We start from the raw sequence: 24,904 nt of genomic DNA, 5'->3' as shown, positions 1-24,904 counted from the left end.
GATAAGCAAGAAAGGTTACTAACGTAACTAAGTTATCGCTACGAAATAGATAGGTAGTAACACTAAGAATGAATCTCCTCACTGAATTTGGCTCTAGCAAAATACTCCTATAGTATTTTCTAGTGAATGTTTTTGGTAAGTTTTAGGTCTGCTGTAACACCACCGTCACTCCCAAGCACATGTTGGTCATGTTTTGACTGAATATAGTTGATCAGACTATATTCACCCGAAACATGATTACATAACTGCCCAGGCTTGACCGCAGTGTCCCAACATCCAAATACATTTTGTGTTGTTCCACTAATGACACGAATTTTGTTAGGTATGCATGCTCGTATACTTTTTATAAAAATACTTTATATTTTGAAAGTATACTTTTAGCGTAGAGCACTTAGGCCCCTTAGTGTTTATAGTTGTATACCACGTAAGGTTCGGCATACTAGTTCGCTATAAACAATGGCTCTGATACCAATCTGTCACACCCCGAAACCGATGGCGGAAACGTTTTGGGGCGGAGGACGTCATGTGTAGCATCACAACCAATGAATAACAACAATCATAGCAACACAACCATTACAGTGAATACTTAAATAAAAATGTTTACATCAGTTGAAACTTGTCTGAAACTTTGTTTGAATTACATCCAATAGCTTTGTATAGTATAAACATAAAACTCTTATTGCTCCAGTTCCTCGAAAATCTAGCAAGTACATGTCTACTGATTTCCTGAGAATACAAGCAGTTTAAAAGAGTATCAGCATAAAGCTGGTGAGTTCATAAGCGGTGGTTTGTAGTGAAAATTGTTGATGAGTTCGGAAAATATTTGTATAGTTTCAAGAAAATACGATATTTTCCTTAGTGAAAATGTAGTGTTATCAGTTTTGTAATAAACCATGAATATATGTATGTTTCCAAGAAAATCCGATATTTTCTTTAGTGAAAAGGTAGCGTTATCGATTTCGTATAAAACCATGAATGTTCGTTACTGAAAACTGTAGTGATATGCGAAAATACTACCTCATGTGACTAGCTAAAACTAATCATGAAGTGTAAGTATTTTGTATGTGAAACCATTGCATAATCGGTTCTGTTTGAAAAACCCTGGCTTTAGCCAGTATACGTAGTGTGTATCAGTTCTATTTAGCAAAAATAGAACTGTTGAAGAGTGTTAAGTTGTAAACTAAAGGTGATTTATACATATTGTGACTCGTATAACCATGCTTGATATGACTAGAGACCTTTCCAACGTTCTTCAGGCGTCGAGTTAAATGACATTTGTACATCTCAGGTGTGCCCGCCTAACTGTAGCTAGCAGTCCAGATGTGGGATTGTCAGTCCCGAATAGATCTATTCACAAATATCACGCTCTCCCTCCATGAGACTCTGGTTATACTATGGTAGGATTTATCCATGTACACCTAAGGGTACAGTAGTGAAGTAGCGCCTCACAGTATCGTACAATCTAGTTTACATGTAGTGTAGTAGCGTTCTATCGTAGTGAAAATCCGTATGTATACCGTATATAATGATGATTACAGTTATGAAAAACCATGATAAAGTGGTGGTGTAACTGTAAACTATTTCTGTCTTAGTGCATATGTTTAGTAGTGAAAGTTTATGTACTCGTTATGTTTAGAAATCCCAAACTATACCGATTATAGTTTGCATGTATAGTGAATAGCGTGTCCGGAAAACTATGCAATTTTTTGTGAAAACGTCCCTTATGCTCAACACAGTACAAAAGGGTTAAAGTATGAGATTTGCATAAGTTTTGAAAACATTTATGTTTAGCCTGTATTCCCCCCCTGAAAACATTGAAAATATGGAAAAATGTAGGGGTATGAACTCACAGTCGTTGCGTGAAATCGTTGACTGGAATGAAGATCCTTGAGTTGTTGCACGTGACACTTAACGAAATCCTATTATCAAATAAATACATATATGTATCTAAATTAGCGATTTCGATAGATAAAGTGTCATAAGAACACTTGTATTCGGTTGAGGAATGTTACCGGGACTTGATCGAATCAAAGAGGGTGAGTTTTCAGCCAAAAGCACCACCAAAAGGTGTTTACGGTCGTAAACTGGGGTTTACGGTCGTAAGCTGGAGTTTACGGTTTCTGAAGACTCTGTGAGTTTACGGTTCTTGAAGGCTTGGACCGTAAACTCAAGAACAGAGTTTACGGTTCTTGAAGGCTTGGACCGTAAACTCAAGAACAGAGTTTACGGTTTCTGAAGGCTGACCGTAAACTCAAGAACACTAGTGCTGATTTCGAAGAGATAATCGTTTCCAGGCGTTCCCAAGTGACTCCAAACGTGGTTTCTCGATGATTTCCGAAGTTTGAAGGCGTTTTGAGTGTTTACGGTTAAGGTTCTTAGAGAGAGAAGGAGAAAGTTTTTGGCCAGAAATGTTCTAATGAAGGTGGAGGTATCGTATTTATAGGGGTGAGGTGGTCGGTGATGGGGGGTCCACTCGTTACTGACCGTAAACGAGTTTACGGCCGTAAACACGTTTACGGTCGTAACCTCACTTAGACCGGGAATGTTTGATTTTTCGAGATATTCGGGTTTCCGCGCGATTTTGGTTCCGACTCGTAAATAATTTAATTATGTATATAACTAGATTATTTTATAAACCAAAAAGTTTGACGGAAAAGTTAACGAATTCGAAATTTTATTAACGGAAATCGCGTAACGGAAACGGAAAAAGTTTCGGGTTGTCACAAAAACTTTGAGAAATAAGTGGTTCCATCAGGCATGACATCTACATCCATCTTCACTGTTGATCCAGGGTTAGTCCTTCTTATCTCTTCTCCATAGCTCCATGTTTTTGCATAATGTTCTTTCAAAGAACCCTCTATCTCCTGAAATGCATGCTTCCTTGCATTTCTGCATTGTCCAACACTTGCAATCAAATTAAATTTCTTGCTGACTTTAGCTTTCAACTTCCTTATACTCATCTTTGGTTTCTGAAGTATATGATTCATGAAATGATTTGCTATCCATTTATAGGTAACAATGGACCCAAATTTGAACACTCTTGCACAATTATGCATATCATTCAGAGATTTAATCTGGAATGATTTTTCACTGCTCATCCAGGTTACCCACAACCTAAAGGGACAACCTTTACCCTGTTTATTTGTCTTACCTTTACAACATTTTACCAATAACCTTTCATGATCACTTTTCTCATACCATAAATCATATCCATTTTTGACTGCATAGTTGGTGATACACAACTTCAATTCCAATGGGTTAGAAAACTTCATACCCAAAACTAGCACCATTTGCTCCCATTCTTGATTCTCATTATGGACAGGGAACACAACATCCTTAAGCTTCCCATTGTTTGCTTCCTCTTCATCATCATCACTAATATGCCCTGAAAGTTTGTCCAAGAATGGGTCTCCAACAGTTTTATCAAAAGTATGTTCCTCTTCATCATCCCATTCATGTTCATATTCCATTGTCTCTGAAACTTCAGAATCCTTGTCATCCTCTTCATCTAACTCATCCGACTCATACCCTTTACCATCTGCTAAGAAATCGTTATCAGCCCAATCAAGAATTGGTTCATTTCGGTGGTCAATGTACACATCTAACTCACTCTCAAGACTATCACTCTCCAGACTATAAACAGTTTCCACAAACTCCCAATAATCAGCATCACTGTCGATTCTTCTAATACCCTCACACAAGCTTTCCTTTCGCATACAATAGTAGACATTATCACAAGCTCCATTGGTTAATTTCGTAAGCCACAAAAGAAACTCTTTATACGTAAATCCACATCACGTACATTTGTTTTTACGGGGTCTAAGTACACCAATGGGTTTGGCAAAAAGAATCCATTGTAATGAAAATCTACAGATACATGCATACCTGTAGATGAGGATGCCATGCTAGCAGTCGACTTCAATTCCAAGCCCTAATCGTCGATTTGATGTATCGATTGCTTTCTCACAGAAGAAGGTAATCGAGGTGTGTTTTGGACAAGCTGACGATGACGATCCCTAATTAAATGAGAAAGGGGTGTAATGGCCACGTAAGATTCCACGTAATGTTTTTAACCGAGCTAAATCAATGTTACCGGCTAAAACAAGTAATAGCCAGTAATGTTGGTTATTTTTGAACGGAGGAAAAAAGTTAATTGGGTAAATGAGTACAAAAAAAACAATATTACCCATATGTGAACACGCGAAATACTTAATTACCTTAATAAGTCAAATTCCCATTTTGAATTTATAATATTTTAAGCATTATAATAGATAATTTGAAGTACAATCGAATTAAAATATGATACAAAATATTTGGGCTTTTAGAAGTTGCTCATGACATAAAACCCAAAGAGAGAAGGCCGTGTTGGACTATTCACAAATCGCAATGCCTCCTACGCCATAAAAACCGAGTTAGGGTTTCTTCCTCGTTCACTTCTAACTGTAGAGCTCGGCGATTGGTACTGACATAAACCGTTCTTGTACACAGTTGTCACCAAGAAATCGGAGGTTAGTGAACCTTTTCAGTCTTGATTTCTGTAATAACGAAAACGCGTTCCATATTCTGAGTTTAGTCTTAGTTCTGTTCAGTTATTGTAGTTATAAGAGAATAATATGGTTTTCAAACTGTTCAAATAGGGGTTTGCAAGAATGGCGGACGTAGCTCCTGTTGCTTCTGAAGAAGGAAAGAGTCGCAATGATGTGTTGAACATCCCTGAACTTCGAGTAGCTGACAACAACTAAAAGCACACATGTTCGTTTCCTGATCACCAAAGAAATGCATGCCAGGGATAGATTCTTCTGTATTGGCAGATCTGATTTTCTTCGGAGAAAGCTCAACAAAATTAGATTCCAAGGCGATAATATCAATGTTATTGGAATTGGTGCCCTTGAAATAAACCATTTTGGAAGGATATGAGGACGGGTTATGAAGAGACACATTCATTCGAACAGAGTAAAAGAACAATGGATGCAGCGATGATGATTGGAAGTCCGAGAACTAAGAATGGAAGTCCGAGAACGAAGAATGGAAGTATGAGCGACGAGGATTGGAAGCCCGAGTGTGTCCGAGCGGACGTAAGGAGGGTTGGAGGACGGAAGGAGGGTGGATGAGTTTCGAATTATCACGTATTTTTTAACCATATATCTTTGTGTAAAGATAAAATAACTAAATCAAATTGCAAAAACTTAGATAATAATCAAATGGGAAAATGTCATTTTAACCCAAAAACATGTCATTTTTGTTTTAAAAGGTCACTCAATTATTATTTTTGTACATTAAGGGAATGAAGTTCGGATATACCATTTTAAAAGGTCCTTTTTTAACTTGATACCAGTGAAGCCGGTAAAATGTGGTGATATATACAAAATTATTCTTTCAAGCATTTTGTTGAGCACCTTCTATGCATTGTTTATCTCCTGTATGTACCTTGCCCAATCTATTGAAACAATAACGAGATATCAACTTCAATGATTCGTTGAAGAAGTTATAATGAAAAACACACAATGAATCTGTTTTGTGTAAAATGGCGAGGTAAAATGATGAACATTTTCTAATTTTTCAAAGGATTCGGCTTTGAGAGGCAACCAACCATGAATGGCTTCACCGGTGACTGCACTAAGCCACGCCGATGGTGAAATTCGTTCTCCCTAATTCACCCAACTCGCTCACACTCCCCCTTGACCACTGACCACTCCTGGTATTCCCTTTGTTCTTCCTCCTCTTCTCGATCTCTAATTGCACCACCACATCATCGCCATGCCCATCTAAACTCCGACCAGAACCACCCACCGCATTGTCCCGAAACCCCACAGAATGATCGTTGTAGTCGTAGGTGGTCAAAACTCAAATCTAAAATCGTTGATTTGAAGGTTGCATTTGAATTGTTGGTTCAAAGGTTGCTTAGGGCATGTTTGCTTCTGAAGCACCGGAGGTTAGTTCAAAGGTAAAGAAGAAAACGATGAAAAATATGAACATGTTATGATGAAGAAGAGGCGACACGAAGAAGAAGAAGAAACTGGATCTTCTGAAAGTGTTTCGAGTTCATCCACCACAACCAACATTGGTGTTGTGTTGGGAATATTCTGTGTATAATCATTAAATGCAAATGTGATGTGGATTTTATTTTTATTTTTTAAGTGAAATTAAGCTAGAAACCGGTAATTACAAGTTAAGGTACCTTTTTAGATGGTAAATTCAGGCTTTATTCCCTTTAAAAAAACGAATGACCTTTTAAAACAAATATGGCAAGTTCGTTGGGTTAAAATGATATTTTCCCTAATCAAATCTTTCGTAGAAATTTGTTTGTGAATATAGTTACTTGTCCTTTGACCCTATAAGTATAAATCGATAGTGAATTTTAGTGAATTTTAGCTTTAGAGGGTGTTTGGATAAAGAAAAAAGAGGGTGTTTATAGCTTATTGTTTATCATTACCGCTATAAGTTAAGTTTAAGTGTTTGGATAGGAAACACTAAAAATCAGCTTATTATGTGGGGATAAGCTAAATAAGCTAATTTTAATAAGCATCCCCCCTTGCTTATAGCTTATTGTTTATTTCTAATCCAAACACTTTTATAAAAACTGTTTTCTCTCACCGCTATAAACTATAAGCTAATAAGATATAAGCTAATAAACTATAAGCGAATTTATCAAACACCCTCTTAGTATTCCAATCTAAATTCAAAATTCAAAATCCAAAATCCAATTTAGAATTAACGTTTTCCCTAAAATCCTTGGCTAAATTTGTCCAAAGAATCCTAGGTGTTACTACCTTTGCTCCAACTATGTGAACTCCCATTCAAACACAAAAGCATGACCACCAAACAATGTTGTGATGTACAACAGTACAAACCTCTTTTCAAAACGCTTTGCAATCAATGCATGCCAATTGCACTTGTTTACGTACCAAGAGGTAGTCTATTTGTGTGCAATGTCCCCCACTTTGGAAGGTAATAAAGTGCACATCCCTCTTTTTAAAAGCAAGAATTTGAGACAACCAATCGTGTGCTGTTGCAAACTCTAACATTGTACGTTTCTCATCATTCCTACGACCAAAGCCGAAACCTCCATGTACACCTTCATATCCATTGCTCTCCCTTCCTTATCGGTCCTACTACCAAAGCCTAAACCCCAATGTACACCTTCAAATTATCATGACATAACTTACATATATTACGTTACATTACAAATTATCACGATCGAAATTTAGGGAAAAAAATGTCAAATAAGTAATTTCCAAGTTAGTTAATTTTAACGTTGAAAATGACCTAAATCAGTATCATAATTAATTTTATTTTTATGCACCGCAGGTAAAGACCATTAAAAATTATAAGATGTCATCTGAAATAGCCGAAATTTATAAAATGACTATCCTAATCTGAATAAAAAATCAGATATCCAAATTTTATATTGAAATTTTCAGATAATTCTAGATCAAATTTTCAAATTTTAGATCAAATATTAAGATTTAGATATTTTTGAACGTCCCTATTAATAATATGTTTTTATTATTATCAAGGTTGTAAAAATCGCTCGACGGTAGGTCGACGGTCAACTGGTGTTAAGGGATTAATCGGTCTTGACGGGGATTAATCGAAGACCATAGATTATTAATAAAATATTAAAATTAATTAAATATTAATAGATCTTAAGAAAAACAAGTACTTCAAAATTAGAAAATAAGAAAAATTGTAATTTGGAAATTTGGAAATACGAAAATATGAACATTTTGGTATAATATTCGAAATTTTGAAAATTTGAAAATTTTGGAGTAAAAAAAAAGTTGGTTTTTTGAAATGTTTTTTTAATTTTTTTTAAAAAATTTTTAAAAATTTTTTTAAATTTTTTTAAATTTTTTTAAATTTTTTTGACATTTTTGACTTTTTTTTTACTTTTTTCGACTTTTTTGACTTTTGTTGACCGATTAATCCCGCCAAGCCCGATTAATCCTAAATTTCCGATTAATGCTTTAATCCTCGACGGTTGGAGAACGCCAAGCGATTAATCCACGATTAATCGCCGATTAATCCCGATTTCTGCAATATTATTATACAATACATGCCTTTTCACCATGTAATATATAGTCTTCCACTATTTCGTGGTTGTCATGTATCCTTCCATCATATTGGATAATTGACCGTATCATTTATGGTAATCATTTATTCTTTGACCATGAAATAAGTGTTATTTATTCTTTTTATACTAATAAAAGAATAGTTTTATTTTTTTCAGTGTTGCAGAAATCGGCTTTGGCGGCCGATTAATCGGCGATTAATCGTTTGGCGGCCTCGAACCGATTACGATTAAGGTGCTTGGCGATTGGTCAAATCGGTCAAACTCGGGCTTGGCGGTCCTCGGCGGTCATAGGCGGGAAATACTTAAAAAATTCAAAAAAAAAATAATTTTCTAATATTATACCAAAATTTTAAAATTTTAAAATTTTAAGGTTTCAAATTTTAAAATATTATACTAAAATTTTAAAATTTAAAATTTCCAAATACTTAATTTTTTAGGAAATATTGATTTTTTTAAATAATTTTATTAATAATTTAGGGTCCCCGATTAATCGTCGATTAATCCCCGCCGAGTCTGATTAATCGCTTATCGTCAGTCGACCGCCGAGCTACCGCCGAAGGATTTTTACAACCATGATTTTTCTTTTATTATGTGTCACTCTAATACATATCCTAATTAATATTATGTGTCACTTTATTGTTCCTCAATTTTAAATTTACACCCAATAAACCAGCAATAAATGTGGCTCAAGAAATCAGAATATAATCACATAAAATCAGCATCCCGTTTTCAAAATGCTATAAATAAACAACTATTGAAAACTTAATCAAGTTAGATACTTTAAATGAATAGATGTACAATTATTATGTAAAACCATATTTGTTTGTATGATTAATTATTGTTAGTCTTATAATCTCTATGTTGTTTTACTAATATCAATCAACCGTGTATGTTGTTTTACTAATATCATTTAACCGTGTACTACACGGACACGGGTTATCACCTAAGTTTATAATATTTTTATAGACCTTGAGTTATTTGTTAATGTTTTTACTTTGCTCAGCATAGTAATACTCGTTGTAGAGTGGTAGTTCCGATACAAAGTCAGTAAAGGCATCTTGCTATTTGTTTTGGTTGGTGATCATTTTGTGTTTAAGATCTCTTTTCAACGGTTAACTAACGAAGTTGACACTCCATGACAAATTAACAGCAAGATTTCGAGTTAACATATAAACGCTTTTTACAAACGGATTTTATTCTTTTGTTAAACCTTTCATTGCTTCCTCTTCGATCCAAGAAAGCTTAATTAATAATAATAATAATAATAAGCCAAATTTGTCATATTCTTCAAGATGGTAATTTGTTGTGTTTTGGTGATTTTGATTGGTCTTGAAAACCAACAGTAAAGTGGTGAAAATCAGAATATAAGTCAAAGTGCACTTACACCTTTTGACCACAATTACAGAAGAATTCGATATTGGAAAATTCTGAACAAAGAAAAAGTAAAAAGCCATGGATTCATTTCAGTCTGTTATGTTAAAACATAACTTGGCTTCATCCCATGGACCATTAATCTCAAATTTATACTCTTGAATCCTAATCAACCAATAAGGACACACCAAATTCACAAAACTCAACACTCCCAACAAGAACACAAACATCAGTTTATGCAAACAATAAACACAACTCAAAGTCATCACCATCAACACCAATGAGAAGAACAAGTGCAACCTTACTGAATATTTCTTAAGACAATAAGTCACCAATGGTGCAAAAAGAAAAACCTGCAATGAAAACAAAATGACAGCAAACACAAGAACCCTCGAAGGAAGTCTAGAAGCAATCAAAAGTGAAGCCACAATGGAAGCATTAAGTGAAATATTACTGGTTAAAGTCGGTTTAATTTCTAAAGCTCCAGGAGCTTTAATGGTGGATCCGGAATAGTTATGGAGGAAGAGATGGAGGATTATGAGTGATGTGGTCAACGCCCATATGGAATCTGAACTTATTGACCTGGTCAACGTGTGGTATATTGGGGATAAGACATATAGACTGGTTGTGAAAAAGGAGATTTTGATTAAATAGTTGATAAGAAGAGTGAATGAAAGCATTTTGGCTGTTAAGAGGAGGATAAAGAAGCCAGATGCAAGAAGGGTGACATCAAGAATTAATAAAAAGTTGTGAGTGATGGTGGAATTGAGAGTGTGGGTCCAGACCAAAACAACAAGTGCTACAATGCAAAGGTATTGAGAAATTGAAACGGAATCTAGCATCACCTTAAGCATGTCTCTTTTGACTACATTTGCATTCATCACCATTTCTTGAAGGAAAGTGTTGTCTGTGTGATTGTCATCAAAACCAGGCTGCATACCTCCATAAGCAACTTTTCTCCATCTTCTTTGTGTTGGGGAGGGGATTTGACCGATGCTATTCTCCATTGCCCCAAACTAGAAAAGAAATCAACATTAGATTTCATATTAAACAGCAACAATACCCAAATCAATACATGATATTGCATATTTTAAAATGAAACAAACAGCCTATTGAGCTAAGGTACAAAGCATATACATACATTAACAATCACCAACTCTGATTCACAAAAAGAAATATACAGATCAACAACACACAAAAGGTCCCCAAAACCATTGACCATCACACATTTGTTTTTGATTCGATAGTGGTAGAAATAAAAAAGTTCTCATCGATCCTCGGTAGGTTTGGATGTATATAATTTGAAATAAGATTAGTCAATTTTGTTTTCAAACGACATTACAGAGGGGTTGAGGCTTGGGTTATTCAAATCCCAATTTATCAATGATACATTACAGATTGTTAGGTCAAAATAGATGCTAAACGTGAAATTGAAATCAAAATTTATAATTGCAGTTCATCAATTGAGATGCGAAACTTGGAAACTGAGATAAGTAAAAATCCGATAATTCAAATTACACGAACCAAAATAGAGTAACAACACGCACCAAAAGAACATGTTCAAAAATTTCGATATGTAAAATTACAGGTAATATGCTAACCTCGCAATTTCGATTTTGATGAGTACTACGAAATCGAATGGAAAATAGTACTGGGAAATCGGATATTCAATGCTGAGTTGCAAACATATTTTGTTGTAATTTCGATGTTGTTGTGGCTGGTTATCAATTTGTGAGGACGATGAAGATGACCTAATCAAATCTCTTAATCGAAACCCTTATACATCTGGTGAAGGAGTAGCACCATCCATCAGGAGGACCACCACAACATCCCATTTTTTTTACACTTCTTGAACAAATATGAGAGATAGCCTGGGATACCACCCACGGTACTAGGTAGTTCCGCCCCTGGACTGCCGGTTGGACTAGGTCTCTTATAATATTTTCATCTTCTTTTTACTTAATAGACTACAAATAAAATCATTATTTTATTTAGTATGATGTAAAAAAGATATAGATATATTAAATATTCTAAAATTTATAAAATATATCAGTAAAATGTAAAATATATATAACATTAGACGAGCTGGTATACTGACAATTTTCGATCTAACCCATAACCGACACGAAATAAACAGGTTTGGGTTGAGATTTCGTACCCATCAACCTGTTTATTTCATGGGTTAGGTTGGGTTTGGATTATATGTTTGGATTTGTGGGTCAACCCACCAATATATATTATATATATTTAAAAATATATCTATTTATTTATAAATTATGATGTGCGAGTGCGTCGTGCCCTACTCAATCAAAAATTCAATCTTTGACTCTCTATTATTTAAAAAGACAACATACTACTCCTCGCACTTATCTTACTACCTTACCGCCACTCATCAATCAGGACCACCTCCTGTCGGCGTCGCACACAACCAAACCACTGGTACACTTGCGCTCCACCGACCACCGTCGGTGAAACCTACTTGTGAACCTGCGAACCTATATAATTAAACGGGTTATGTGAGTTGGGTTGGGGTGATGTATTCTAACTCGCCAATCTGTACTCGGCCCAATTACCATCCTTAAACTGTACACCCACTACTAGATTTGCACAATCGTCGGTTTTAGCTAAATCTAGCTTGTGAAAAAAAATGACATTCTAGTCCTACAAATTTATCATTCATGTTTTAAAAGGTCCCTTATCTATTTTTTAGTACTCTAGATTTACAAAGTCAGTTTTTACCTGTTAAAATAGTCCTTTAACTCATTATGATAGGTAATTAGGTCATTTAGGATTTTTCATGTGGAACCATAATAGGGACTACCAGTAAATGTTGATACTCTTACGCCTAATTCCCGAGTTTAAGCAAAGAAGAGAAAAGAAAAGAAAGTAAGGAGAGAAAAGAAGAGAAAATATTTTTTTTTTGTTTCCGAGTTGGAAAGAAGTGGAAGAAAAATTAATCATTTTGTTCTTTCTTTCCAAATCGGAAGGAAAATTAGGAGGGAAGGTGATCCTTCCATTTCATTTCTTTAATAAAACTCGGGAACAACAATTTTTTTACTTTCTTCTCATTTCCACCAATTTCCGTTCTTTTATCTCGTTAAGTTGAGCTCAGGAACGGGGTGTTATCGATCATAAAAAAGAAAGGAACCCTAATTGGGAGCTACCAGTAAATGTTGATACCCTTATCGATCATTAAAAAAAACAATTGTACATATTTTATTCGAACACGAAATCGACAATGCATGCATTCATCAAGCAACTACTCATATATGCAGGGTCCATGAGACAAATTACAGACTCATTGGGATGGAAAACCAAGTGGATCTGAAGCAAATGAAGACCAGATGATGGTTGAATTTCTCGTTGTAAGTGAGGAACTCGATTTTGTGAAGAAAGAAGGTTAAAATTGGTCTGTGGACTGTGATTCTTGGTGTGTTCTCAGGCTTTTGGATGTAGGATGGTGTTTTGGTGGTGAAATCAAAATTTTACAAATGAAAGATGTTCTTGATTAATTTCAGTTTTAGTGCGCAATGGATATTATGTATGTGTTCTAGGGTTTAATCTGTCTGTTTGTTTTTTTTATGGGGGGGGGGGGGGGTTAATGATAACCCAATGATGATGAGGCCCACAATGTATGTAATGTTAAGCCCCGTTTGATATACATCTTTCCAGGTCCAAACAGATCTTTCTGGCTGAATGGATCGGAAAGACTGTTTGATATACACAAAAAATAGGTCTTTCCCGGTAAGATATGTCTTTCCCAGAAAGCTTCAAAACCATATATTTCTGGTTGAATAGGCTGGAAAGACAATTTTACCTTAAACCTCGTCTCTTTCTTTCTTGGATTATTAATTTCTTTTAAATAATATTTTTTTTAATTTCTTTTTTATTGGATTGATATATATTAATAAATATTATTTTTAATATATAATATTTATGTATTAATTAATATTATTTTATTGGATTATTAATTTCTTTTAAATAGTTCTTTTTCTATTTTCTTTTTATGGATTAATTCTTTTTATTGGATTATTATTATATATTAATAAATATTATTTATAAATATATAATACATATATATTAATAAATATTACTTTACTGGATTATTAATTTCTTTTAGTTAATTTTTTTAATTCATTTTTATTGGATTAATTCTTTTTTTTTTTTTGGACAACACACCATCATCCTAATATATTTTAAAAAAAATTCATCCATCCCACAACTACCATACATAAACCGGATCAAGAATCATATGTTGAGTTATAAAAAAATTGCTAGAAAGAATAACAATGTAACATCATCTTGAAAAAAAAAACTAAAAACAACTTAATCGGCATTAATTTTATTTAGATTTTTTAAATGATTATTGTGTAATTTTGATTTTGTATGACAATTTGTATGTTTTTATAATTATTCAACACCTTCATCCATCACAGTATAGAACAAAATGGTTATTTTGTTATTTTTTATCATTCAACACAGTCAATCAGATATACAATCAAACAACATGGTTTCTTTCCCATTCAGAAAACTTTCTCATACATCACTTTCCCAAACAGCACTTTCCCGAACAAAAACTATCAAACGGGAATGTTTATGTATTAAAGAAATTAACTATATTTTCTATTAGTTATTTTGGTTTATTTTGGTTAAACTTTATTTTGGTTGAACTTCATGGTGTATTTGTGTTTGTATGACTAATATTAAACGTTAAAACATTTTTGAATCGGTTAGTATTGCTTTTGTGTGATTGGTAATGTGCTTTGTATACTAGGGTAGTGTAGTTAATATGTGAAGTGTCAAGGGTGTTAACTTATCAAAACTGTATATTATGGTCAAGTGTCGTTTGCATAAGATATGTCAAGTAGTTTGCATAAGATATGCCAAGTATCATAGTTTTGAAAGTGTGTCTAGTGTTATAGTTGTGAAAATTTCCACCTACCACATTCATATACTATATTAATTTCCAAGGTCTTTATCTACGGTATACTTAATGTTCTTTACATATTGCCATAGTTTTTTAATGTTCCTCATTTTTAAGTCCCTTTCCTCCCGTTTACCATTTTCACATTGCTTTTCTCCCTCTTTTGTCTACCTACTTCTATTTCCGTTTACGGTTTCTTCTCTCGTCGTTTTCTGATCGTTATCCTTTGTGAGGTCAGCTAGTCGTTTATCTGTCTTATTGTTCGGTTGATGAGAGGGCGTTTATTTGTCTTATTTTTCGGTTGATGAGAGGGATTGATTTGGGTTCTGGTTTCGCATCAGGATTCCTGCTCTCCTTCAATGTCTGTTCTTCTTCTCCTTAGGTTTTTGCGATTTCTTATAAGAGGTGGGTATCGTGTTCTTTATTTTATTTTTTATGTTCCTTTGTGTTTCTGAATTTTTAGTATGACTGTGGCAATTGTCCTTGTATTCGCGAGTTCTATGGTGTTGTTTTTTGGTATAATAAGAGGGTTCTGTATATGTCATGAGCTGATAATCCGCGGTACACCAAGTGTTGTAAGTCTGGCTCTATTGTTCTTCTTTTTCCACTTGTTCCACCTGTTGTGTTATCGCAAATTTTCGAGGATGGTCACTTTCTACATAGTATAAGGGCATATAACTCCATGCTTTCTATGACATCTTTTGGTGCAAAAGTTTGATGACGAAATTACCAGAGGTAGTGGTCCATATATGTAACGTCCGGTTCCCTGGTACGCATTTAAGTAATTCTTTAATTATTTTGAAAGAAGGACTCGACGAGTTGGTAGCCCTAACTCGTCGAGTAGAAGGCAGAATATGCGCGGGTTTTAAATGAACTACTCGACGAGTCGGAGTCTTGACTCGTCGAGTAGGACAACCTGTACGAAAACCCTAATCTTTAGGGCTTGCACCCTATTTAAGCATCATATCTGGCCTCCACCCCAGCCTCTATCATCTCCAAACCCTAACCTCGAAACCCTAATTCACCTTGAGTGATTTTAAGCTATTTATTGCCATTTTGAGTGGTTTGTGTGTTCTTGAAGCTTAGAAGAAGAAGAAGGAGTTTGAAGGTTAAAGGAGAAGGTTATAGATCCAGGGATTTCGTTCCATTCTCATCACTTTCTGGTAATCAAGCTCTAAACTTGCCTTATAGTTCATTAGATCTCTTTGTGGTCTCTTTTATGGGGTTTTGTCCAAGTAGCATGATTTATGAGGCATGGATGTCCCAAGCTGATTATTCTTTCAGATCTGGAGTTCCGGACTACGGTCCGATGCCGGGGCGTTCCCGAGAAGAGTATGTGTATGCTTGATGTCTTTGTGATTCATGCATGTTATGTGTTATGAGTTCCGGGGCAAGCCCGATGTATGTTAGTGTATGTGTTATGTGTTATGTGTTCCGGGGTAAGCCTGATGTATGTTAGTTTATATGTTATATGTTATGTGTTCCGGGCTTCGGTCCGATGTCGGGGTAAGCCCGATGTATGTTATATGCTTATGTTATGTGTTTATGATATATGATATGTTGTGTATGTTCCGGGGTAAGCCCTATGCCGTGGTAAGCGCGATGTCGGGGTGAGCCCGATGCCAGACATGGTCTGATGTCGGGGTGAGCCCGATGTCGGGCAGGAGTCCGATGCCGGGTAAGCCGATGTCGGGTTCGTCCCGATGCAGCTGGGCGGTGTCCCAAAGTTTATGTTACATGTTATATGTTTATGTGTATGGTATGTGGTAGTTTGGGGGAGCTCACTCAGCTTCGTGCTTAAAGTTTTCAGTTTGGTTTCAGGTACTTCAGCTAGGAAAGGGAAGGGCTCGGGATGATCGCATGGCACACACCACAGTTTTCTAGCCTGGGAGATTTACTCTGATATTTGATATGAGATTTTGATACGTTGACAGACATTACGATATTTTGAGATACATGGTTTATGATTTTATATGATGATGATGATATTTATGGTTTTATTAATAATTTAAAAATGAAAATTTTAGACCGTATTTTTGGGATGTTTCAATATGTGTTCAAGGTTTTGGGTCAAATTTTCCATTGGATTGTTTTTTTTTTGTTCAGAAGATTCTGCGCAACCATGTGTTTTTTTAAAGTTGTATATGTGAGATGATGAGAATGAAGTTTCTAATAGATTACGTTCTTTTCGTACTGACGGTCATGTAGTGTTATCGGCGGATGTCATTAATTCTTTGAGTTACATGTTGAATACTCATAATGAATACGTCCGTACATTTAAAACAGCAAGGGATATAGCTGAATCTATGAGTCTGGATTCATATGGTGTATGCCTTTTCAATAATGTTCCTGATAGAAGATATGAACCTTGTGCTCCTGTGCTCCTGGTACTTTGGGTTGTATTGTGTGCGGAGATGATGCCACTGATGTTTTTTATGATATTGTTATTTATTCCTAGCCTAGAATGGCTCAACGAGTTAGTAAGTTACATCCATGGTACATGTCTTTACAATATCCTTTGTTGTTCCCTTACAGTGAGGATGGGTGGTCACCTACGATATGTAGCGGTGGCTCTGTGTCTGAGGATAGAAGTTTAACTAATAACATGTATTAAAGTTACCAGATTCACGAGCGGAGGGGTGTTTATTCTCTGATTTTACGTGCACAACGTTTGTTTCAACAATATTTGGCTGATGCTTATACCTGTATTGAGCAGTCTAGACTTGATTACATAGAGCATCATCAACAACAGTTACAGTCTGAGTATATTAGTGGCGTCTACGACGCCTTATCTCGAGGAGACACAGACAACCGCGTGATTGGTAAGCGTGTATTTTTGCCTGCTTCATTTGTTGGTGGCCCTAGATATATATATATATATATATATATATATATATATATATATATATATATATATATATATATATATATATATATACAAACACTATCAAGACGCTTTAGCTATATGTAGAGTTCATGGTAAGCCTCAATATTTCATCACTTTTACTTGTGATGTGAGATGGCCTGAATATAGGAGGTATATGGATGCTGATGGGCAGGGTTATATCCAAAATAGACCAGACATTATAGCTCGAGTCTTTCAAATAAAGGTCCATGCTTTCATTATATTTCTTAAAGAGGATAATACTTTCAACGATGTCGAAGCGTGTAAGTTTTATTCATGTTATTTATCATTGGGTATATTTGGGAGTTTTTATGGCGTATCAACTTGTCGGTAGCCACTTTTCCGTTAATTATGTTTCTTTCACTTGATCGTATATTCATTATGAAATAACATAAAATTATAAGCATCATAGAGTAAACAACAGTTGTAGTAATAGTAAATTATATGGTCATGTTGATGTTAATTATTGGATAACATCATATGTAATCACCAAAAAATGAATTTTCATTAATTGTTAAATGACTTTTATATCCCTCAAATTAGATCATGCATTCAATGTCTTTATGGCGCCTTTTATGAACTAATTTCTATATATGACTTTTTAACTTTGTTAGTAATTGTACTCAATAATAACCTAAAATATGTCACTTTTTCTTATAATGGTATAAAAAAGTGAATTTGCTTTTATATTATTTCTCTTTTGATAAAACGAAACAACATGTAATTTGTTTGTTTGTGACTGTAACAATAAATTTCTATTTATTTAAGTTTTATTTTTATTTTTATGATTTATTTTTTAAATGACTTTTATGTCCCTCAAATTAGATCCTGCAGTGAATGTGTTCATGACGCCCCTACGAACTAGTTTTTGTAAATTTACGTTCATTTATTTTGTAATTATACATCACATAAAACATGTTACATTGGATCATTCCATTCCTTTAAATGAATCAAAACATGACGATGAGATGTAATCACTCATTCCATTGTATTATTGTTTCATTTACTTTGTTCATTCTATTCATTTATTTACATTTTACCAAATAGATCCTTAATTTGTATGTGCAGAAAGAGTTAACAACATAATTGTTGACATATATTTGGTTTTGTATTGTTCCTGTACTCCGTGTAAAGCTGAGGAGCAATGGGCCGGACCAGCCTACAAAAACGAAACGGTCCCTCTGTAACCAGTCATCCATAATATCAAACAAATCATTTTCGTCTTTGGTAACTTTACCAAGGGCTATAGTTATCATAATCCTTCTATTCAACTACTTCGACCATTTCCGAACACCTCATGGTATTTTCGAGGCGTCCAAAGAGTCGATCATGTCTGCATGATTTTTTTCTCGTGCACTACCCCTTCCAATGGGTTTCGAAGATAAAAATCCTTTATTGGCCCATAAATTGACCACCCATGTAAATCGATAAATTCAATTTGATTATTGCTTCTTATTATTAAGTTGTCCATACACTGATAAGGGATGTATGGATTCTCGAGAAGAGATGAGCCATGGTGGTCCCCCTCGGACCGCACGGATCCCACGAGTGAATCGAAAGTTGGATCTACATTGGATCTAACCTGAATCGCCCCATCTATCCTCTTCTTTCATGTAGATCTTTACGCGATTGAATTTCAGAAGAGAGGTCTACCCCACTGTCATATGCTTTGTGGGTTACTCCACCTTTTAGTATACGAGAAGCTGGTGATATTGACAAGTACATAATAGCCGAATTACTAGATCCTACAAGTGAGGTGGACTTGTAAAGGACGGTCACCACATGCATGCTGCATGGTCCATGTGGTTTACTCAATATCCGTATAGAAGGCGGTCTGATATCATCCATGTTCTACATAATTGTATTAGAGTTGACAACGGGTATGTGGTGTCGTATAATAAGCATTTATGCAGCCAGTTTGATGCCTACATTAATGTTGAATATTGCGGCTGGAACATGATGATTAAGTACTTATTTAAGTACATATATAAAGGTGTAGATCATGTTCGTTTCACTCTTCAGAGGTCTGAAGGTCATTATGGTGGCTCCACATATGTTTCACATGTTGTTGTGAACGAGATAAAGTCATATTTAGATGGCCGATACATATGCCCACATGAAGCAGCGTGGAGGATCCTTAACTTTTCTATTCATGAATGTTATCCGACAGTTCAAGTTCTTCCTGTTCACTTAGAAGACATGCATCCTACTTTTTCAAGGAAAGTGAAAGATTAGATACATTGATTGATACTTCGGCCTTTGGAGTTACGATGTTGTCTGAATGGTTGCGTAATAACCAAACATATTCAAGAGGTGGCAGGCTTACATATAATGAATACTCGAGTAAATACAAGTGGAACACAACTGCGAAAGAATGGATTCATAGAGCTATAACTATTACATCAACTTCTACAACTATTGGTAGACTTGCATATGTACATCCCACAACAGGAGCATTGTTTTATTTGCGAATTTTTCTTTCTCACCAAAAAGGATGTAAGTCTTTTGTAGATGTCAGAATTGTTCATGTACAGACGTACTCTACTTTTCGAGATGCGTGTGAGGAGTTAGGTTTGATAGGTGATGAAAAGGAATGGTTAACAACCTTCCATGAAGCGACGTCTTGGGCATCATCGTCGGAACTACGATCCTTGTTCTGTCACCTGTTAATATTATGTAAAGTCGACACTCATCTCTTACTATGGGAATCAACAAAGTATAAAAAATAGGTGACGGCATTCATTATGCATACACGTAGGCTTCCTCCACTCCTTCAATAATACCCGACACCAATATCATTGAAAAACAAGTCCTGTTAGAAATTCAAAAAACAGTACTTGTGTTAGCACCGTCCAAATCACTTTTGGACTTTGGGCTATCACTGCCATCTACGTCTTTTCTTGTTGTTCTTAGGAATCGGTTGCTATTAGAGGAAATAAGCTACGAAAAACACTTGTTGGCCTCCCAGTATGCATACATGGTCTCATAATTGAATCCACACCAACTGAAGGTGCATGAGTACATTATGAAAGACACCGAATGCAAAAGACAAATACTCATTTTTGTATACGGTCACGTTAGTACTGGGAAAACATTCTTATGGACAACCGTACTTTCGCATCTAAGATCCATTGAAAAAGTTGGCCTTGTTGTTGCAACCTCAGGCATTGCATCCTTCCTAATAGTACATGTATGTTGGATTAGGATGTCTAAGGTCTTAACTAAATTGGTATATTGATTGAATAATAGTAAAGTCTTTTTCGGGCTGCCTTCATAACCAGGAAATGGCCTTAAGTGATATTAAGAGAGAAATATAATATATTAATATATTAATTAGAAATGGAAATAATTAATTAAGAATTAAACAGAGTTAATTTAATTAGTTGTTTTGGATTAATTAGAATTGATTAATGGGTCTAAGGGTTAGAATGCAGTTGTTCAATAGTTGAACAAGGAAGGCATTCTAGAACCTCCCTATAAGGAACAGTTTTGAGGAGCCCTTATAGGGATTATAGAAGCCTACTTAGTTGATAAAGAAAGTGAATTTGAATTGCAATATAATATTAATATTTTGAATTTAAATTAGGTTTTCCTACAACTATCAATAGGGACCTCCATAAGGCTCAATAACCTTGCACAAACACAGGGAATTTTCGAATCCCTCTCCCTCTCTGTATTTTCGATCCTAGGGTTTGGGTGTGATTCATTAGGGGCTTCCACACTATTGGGGCTAGCATTCCAAGAAGGGTTCTTGAAAGTACATTGTTATTTACGATAATACCAATAAGGTATGTGATTTAAACATTGTGTTTTTCGATTTTACTAGGGATATTTAGAAGTTTCAAAGTATGTTGTTATTTTGAGAAAAGCCATAGATTTCTAGGTTGCATGTTCACATAATTGTTTATGTGAAATTTCGCAAGCACATTGAAGTAATCTAGAAAACCTATCAATATCAACTCCCCACTACATAATTTTTTTAAGAAACACCCATCCATGCTTAAAATCTTTCTACATCCACCCATCCAACCCTTTTTAGTCCTTCAAAACACACATAAAACTTGCTAAATTAAATTTTCCCATCTACTATAGAGTTTACATCCAGTTTTCATAATTGAACATGTATTAGATCTTCTAATCTCCTCACCATATGACCACAACTTTGCATAATGTTCTACTATGGTACCTTCAATAAGAGACAATGCATGTTTTTTGACTATCCTACATTGTTTCATACTCACCTTTATTATAAATTTGTTTTTTCACTTCTTCCTCAAGCCTCCTAACAATCATTTTCTCTTTTTCTATAACTTCTCTAATGAAATGACTACCAATCCATCCATAGTTAACAATGGAACCCATCTTGAAACTTCTAGCACAATTATGATCATTAATAAGAGACATAATTTGGAACGAGTTCTCTTCACTCATCCATGATGCTGAAATCCTTAAGGTGTAATCAACACCATAACATCTAACCAAAAGTCTTTTACTGTTACTTTTGTGTAACACAATTGATAACCATTGGTAACATCATAAGTATAGAGCATGTGTTTCAGTAATCTAGGGTTAGAAAACCTCATACCTAGTACAAGCAGTTGCTTCTTCCAACGAACATATTCATTGAAGGTTGTTTTTAATTCAACATTTAGTACATCATCATATGCATCAATCCCATTCTCTAATGCGTCAAAAACTGTGTCATCTTCATCTACCGTTTCCTATGAGAGGTATCCCTTGAGACACAACTTAGTAAACAAATCCTTGTTGGTATTATTTATTGAACTGCTAAAATCAGTTAGGTTAATAACATCAACCATTTCCCCCTTACATATCCGTTATACCTAAATGGTTGTCCTCGTAACTAACTGTCACACCCTCAAACCGAGATGGCGGAAACGTTTGGGGGCGGAGGACATCATGTACAGTATCATAACAAATGAATAATAGTAATCAAAGCAACAACAACCATTATATTGATACTATAGTGTTTACATTGTATTCGAAACATAGCTTGAATGACTCTACATGTATATAGTAAAAACTAAGACTAGAAGCTATTATGCTCCGTCTTCTTGAAAACCTGTGCGTGTACCTGCCTACTGGTTTCCTGAGAATACAAGTAATTTTGAAAGTGTATCAACATTTAAGTTGGTGAAAATGTTTTAGAAAATAAGTTCCTTGTTCATTGAAAATGTTTGTATGTTCCTCCAGAAAATCCTATATTTTCTTTATAAGTAATGAATAGTAATGTGATCTTACCAGTTCCTTCTACGATCACATAGTGAAAACAAGTTATATATAATCCAGATCGAATGGACAGTTGAATGTGTGGATCTGCCCTACGCCCACAACCAAACAAGGAACAGGAAATAATGTGGAATTCACACATTCCACTGCCGATTGGATCCTCATTATATATGACCCTAACGTATTCACTAGGTAATCACAGAGTTAACAATAATGGTCCTTTGAGAAATGTAACTTGTACTTGTACTAGATAAGTAGTGTATTGTAGTTGTATTTGCATGCAACCCTTATGTATGTATGCTCTTGGAGTAAATGTTCCTCCAGAAATGTAAGTTTCTATGTTATAAAATAGTGTACTCCTAGGAAGACCCGTAGCTTCCTTCTATAATCCCCCAGTGTGTACAAGTTATATAAAATCAAGATCGAATGAACTGTCGAATGTAATGAGCCTGACCTAAGCCCACAACCAAACAAGGAACATGATCTAAGACGGACCCATCCATTTCCAAGTTGATCGTGTCTAAATTTTATATAACTCTGACGTATACACGTAGAAATTGTAGACGGAACCTAACAATCCTAGATGAAATGTAGACTTAACTACCCTAAGACCGATATGTGTGAATGTTTGTTCTTGAAAATAGTATATTGTATTAGTACATAAATAAACCTTCTTTCCTTGTAAATGTAGTGTATGTTCAAGAAAAATCCAATATTTTCCTTATAAAATGAGTTGTAGTCTTAAGACTCAAGACCGAAATGTACAAGTATTTTCCGTACTTATGATTGTATATGCAGTTTTAACTAAATAAAACACTTTTTGAATGTAAGAATCCCCGTAAACTATATGTGTCATTGTTTCCCTATGTGAGTTATTATAACCATGCAGTTGACATAGTAAGCCTGTTAGGACGTACTTTGGGTGTCAGAATATTTTGACATTTGTCACCCCAGACCTGCCGGTCTAGCTGTTGCAAGCAGCTTAGGTGCGGGATTGTCAGTCCCAATATAGATTTATACACAAGTATCACACTCTCCCTACAAGAGACTATGGTTATAATACAAGACTTTAACCAGTACTCTAAAGAGCACAATGAAGTAATGTCTCACAAATTTGATTCAACGAGTTTACGTGTAGTGTGAATGAAAACCCTTTTTGTGGTATAAATGAAACCTTCCTTAGTGTGTTCGTAGTGTTAATGTATCATAAACTATACCTATTATAGTTTATCATATATGTTTGTAATGATGAAAGACCCTTATGTGAATGATTATTTCTGTTTCATGGAAGTAAACTAACATGGAATACAATCACTATGTAGCTATTTATTGCTATACACTTTGCTCAACATGTTACAAAATGTTAATAAACTTGTAAACTATTTTACTAGTTTTAACTTTTCTGTCACTGTTTTTAGAAAATTCATAGAAAAATCACAGTAAGTCGAAAACTGAATCTGTAAACTCTGAGAGTTTAGAAAATGTGTCTAGTTTGTTCATAATTTTTTTTATGATTTTTAGTGGTCTCTAACCAGTGTGAAAATGTCCATCTTCACAGACTGGTCCGAAATCATTTCTGAAATGATAGACAATTTTGTAAAAATCGCCATAAATTGTAGAAAAATCGTATGAACGTGTGCAAGTAGTCATTAGAAAGGTATAAACCTGAAATATTTGCATATTGAACAGTTTTGAAAAATATTAAGTTTAAGATGGTCAAAACAGGTCGTGAATAGACCTTAACTTTTCTGTTGTAAGCTGTTGTTTGAGTTAGAATATGTTTTGGTGTTGTAACTTGTATTTTCCCCCTTAAAACTTGAAGAAAACATGAAAAGATAGGGGTATGAACTCACCTTTTTTGATTTCTTGTGGAGGAAAGTTGAATATGGGGAGTTTCAAGTCAAGAACACTTGAAAGATGCTTGAACATTTGAAGATCCTAAGAACAAATATGTGAATATTTGTGTAAATGATCACGATTTGTATGAAGATTGTGTAGAAGTTTAGATAATATACTTACCAATCCAAAGGAGGAAAGTTCAAGAACTTCTTGGAGAAGTCGTGACTGAGAAAGAGAGAGGGAGAGAGAGAGAGAGAAGTTTGCTTTTGGTAATAACAAATGAAATCTTGGAGAAGTGAAACAAATCTCTTGGATTTGTTCATAAAGGTTTATTGGATGGAAAGAGTGTTGAAGAAGCTAAATGAATTGACTAGATAGATGTAAATAGTGACATAAAGTTGTCATAGAGTTGATATGAGAGTGGTTGGTGTCATAACTTTATGAGAAAAGTCAAAGAGATACTTTATGTACTCTTGATATTATCCTAAGCAAAATATGATTTATATTAAATAAATCTTCAAGATGGGACTAAAAGATAAGT

General features: G+C 34.8%; 1 protein-coding gene across 1 annotated transcript; it reads right to left on the bottom strand.

Annotated features, from left to right (window-relative positions):
• Positions 1-9,517: 9,517 nt before the first annotated feature.
• Positions 9,518-11,369, bottom strand: SETH1 (phosphatidylinositolglycan synthase family protein). Its single transcript, XM_079078816.1, has 2 exons — positions 11,047-11,369; positions 9,518-10,461 (listed from the first exon to the last, which is right to left on the bottom strand). Exon 2 carries the CDS (start codon positions 10,450-10,452, stop codon positions 9,538-9,540), a length of 915 nt encoding a protein of 304 aa, XP_078934942.1. The 5' UTR covers positions 10,453-10,461; positions 11,047-11,369; the 3' UTR covers positions 9,518-9,537.
• Between the last annotated feature and the right edge of the window lie 13,535 nt (positions 11,370-24,904).

The sequence above is a fragment of the Lactuca virosa genome, chromosome 2, assembly GCF_052849685.1.
Source record: "Lactuca virosa cultivar CGN04683 chromosome 2, Lactuca_virosa_CGN04683_v6, whole genome shotgun sequence".
Lineage (NCBI taxonomy): Eukaryota > Viridiplantae > Streptophyta > Magnoliopsida > Asterales > Asteraceae > Lactuca > Lactuca virosa.
The sequence above is the reverse complement of the archived record's forward strand: the minus strand, read 5'-3'. Positions and strand labels throughout refer to the sequence as shown.

Bases quoted from the DNA above. Each gene is read 5' to 3' on its own strand.
- SETH1 (XM_079078816.1), bottom strand. From the start codon at position 10,452: ATGGAGAATAGCATCGGTCAAATCCCCTCCCCAACACAAAGAAGATGG.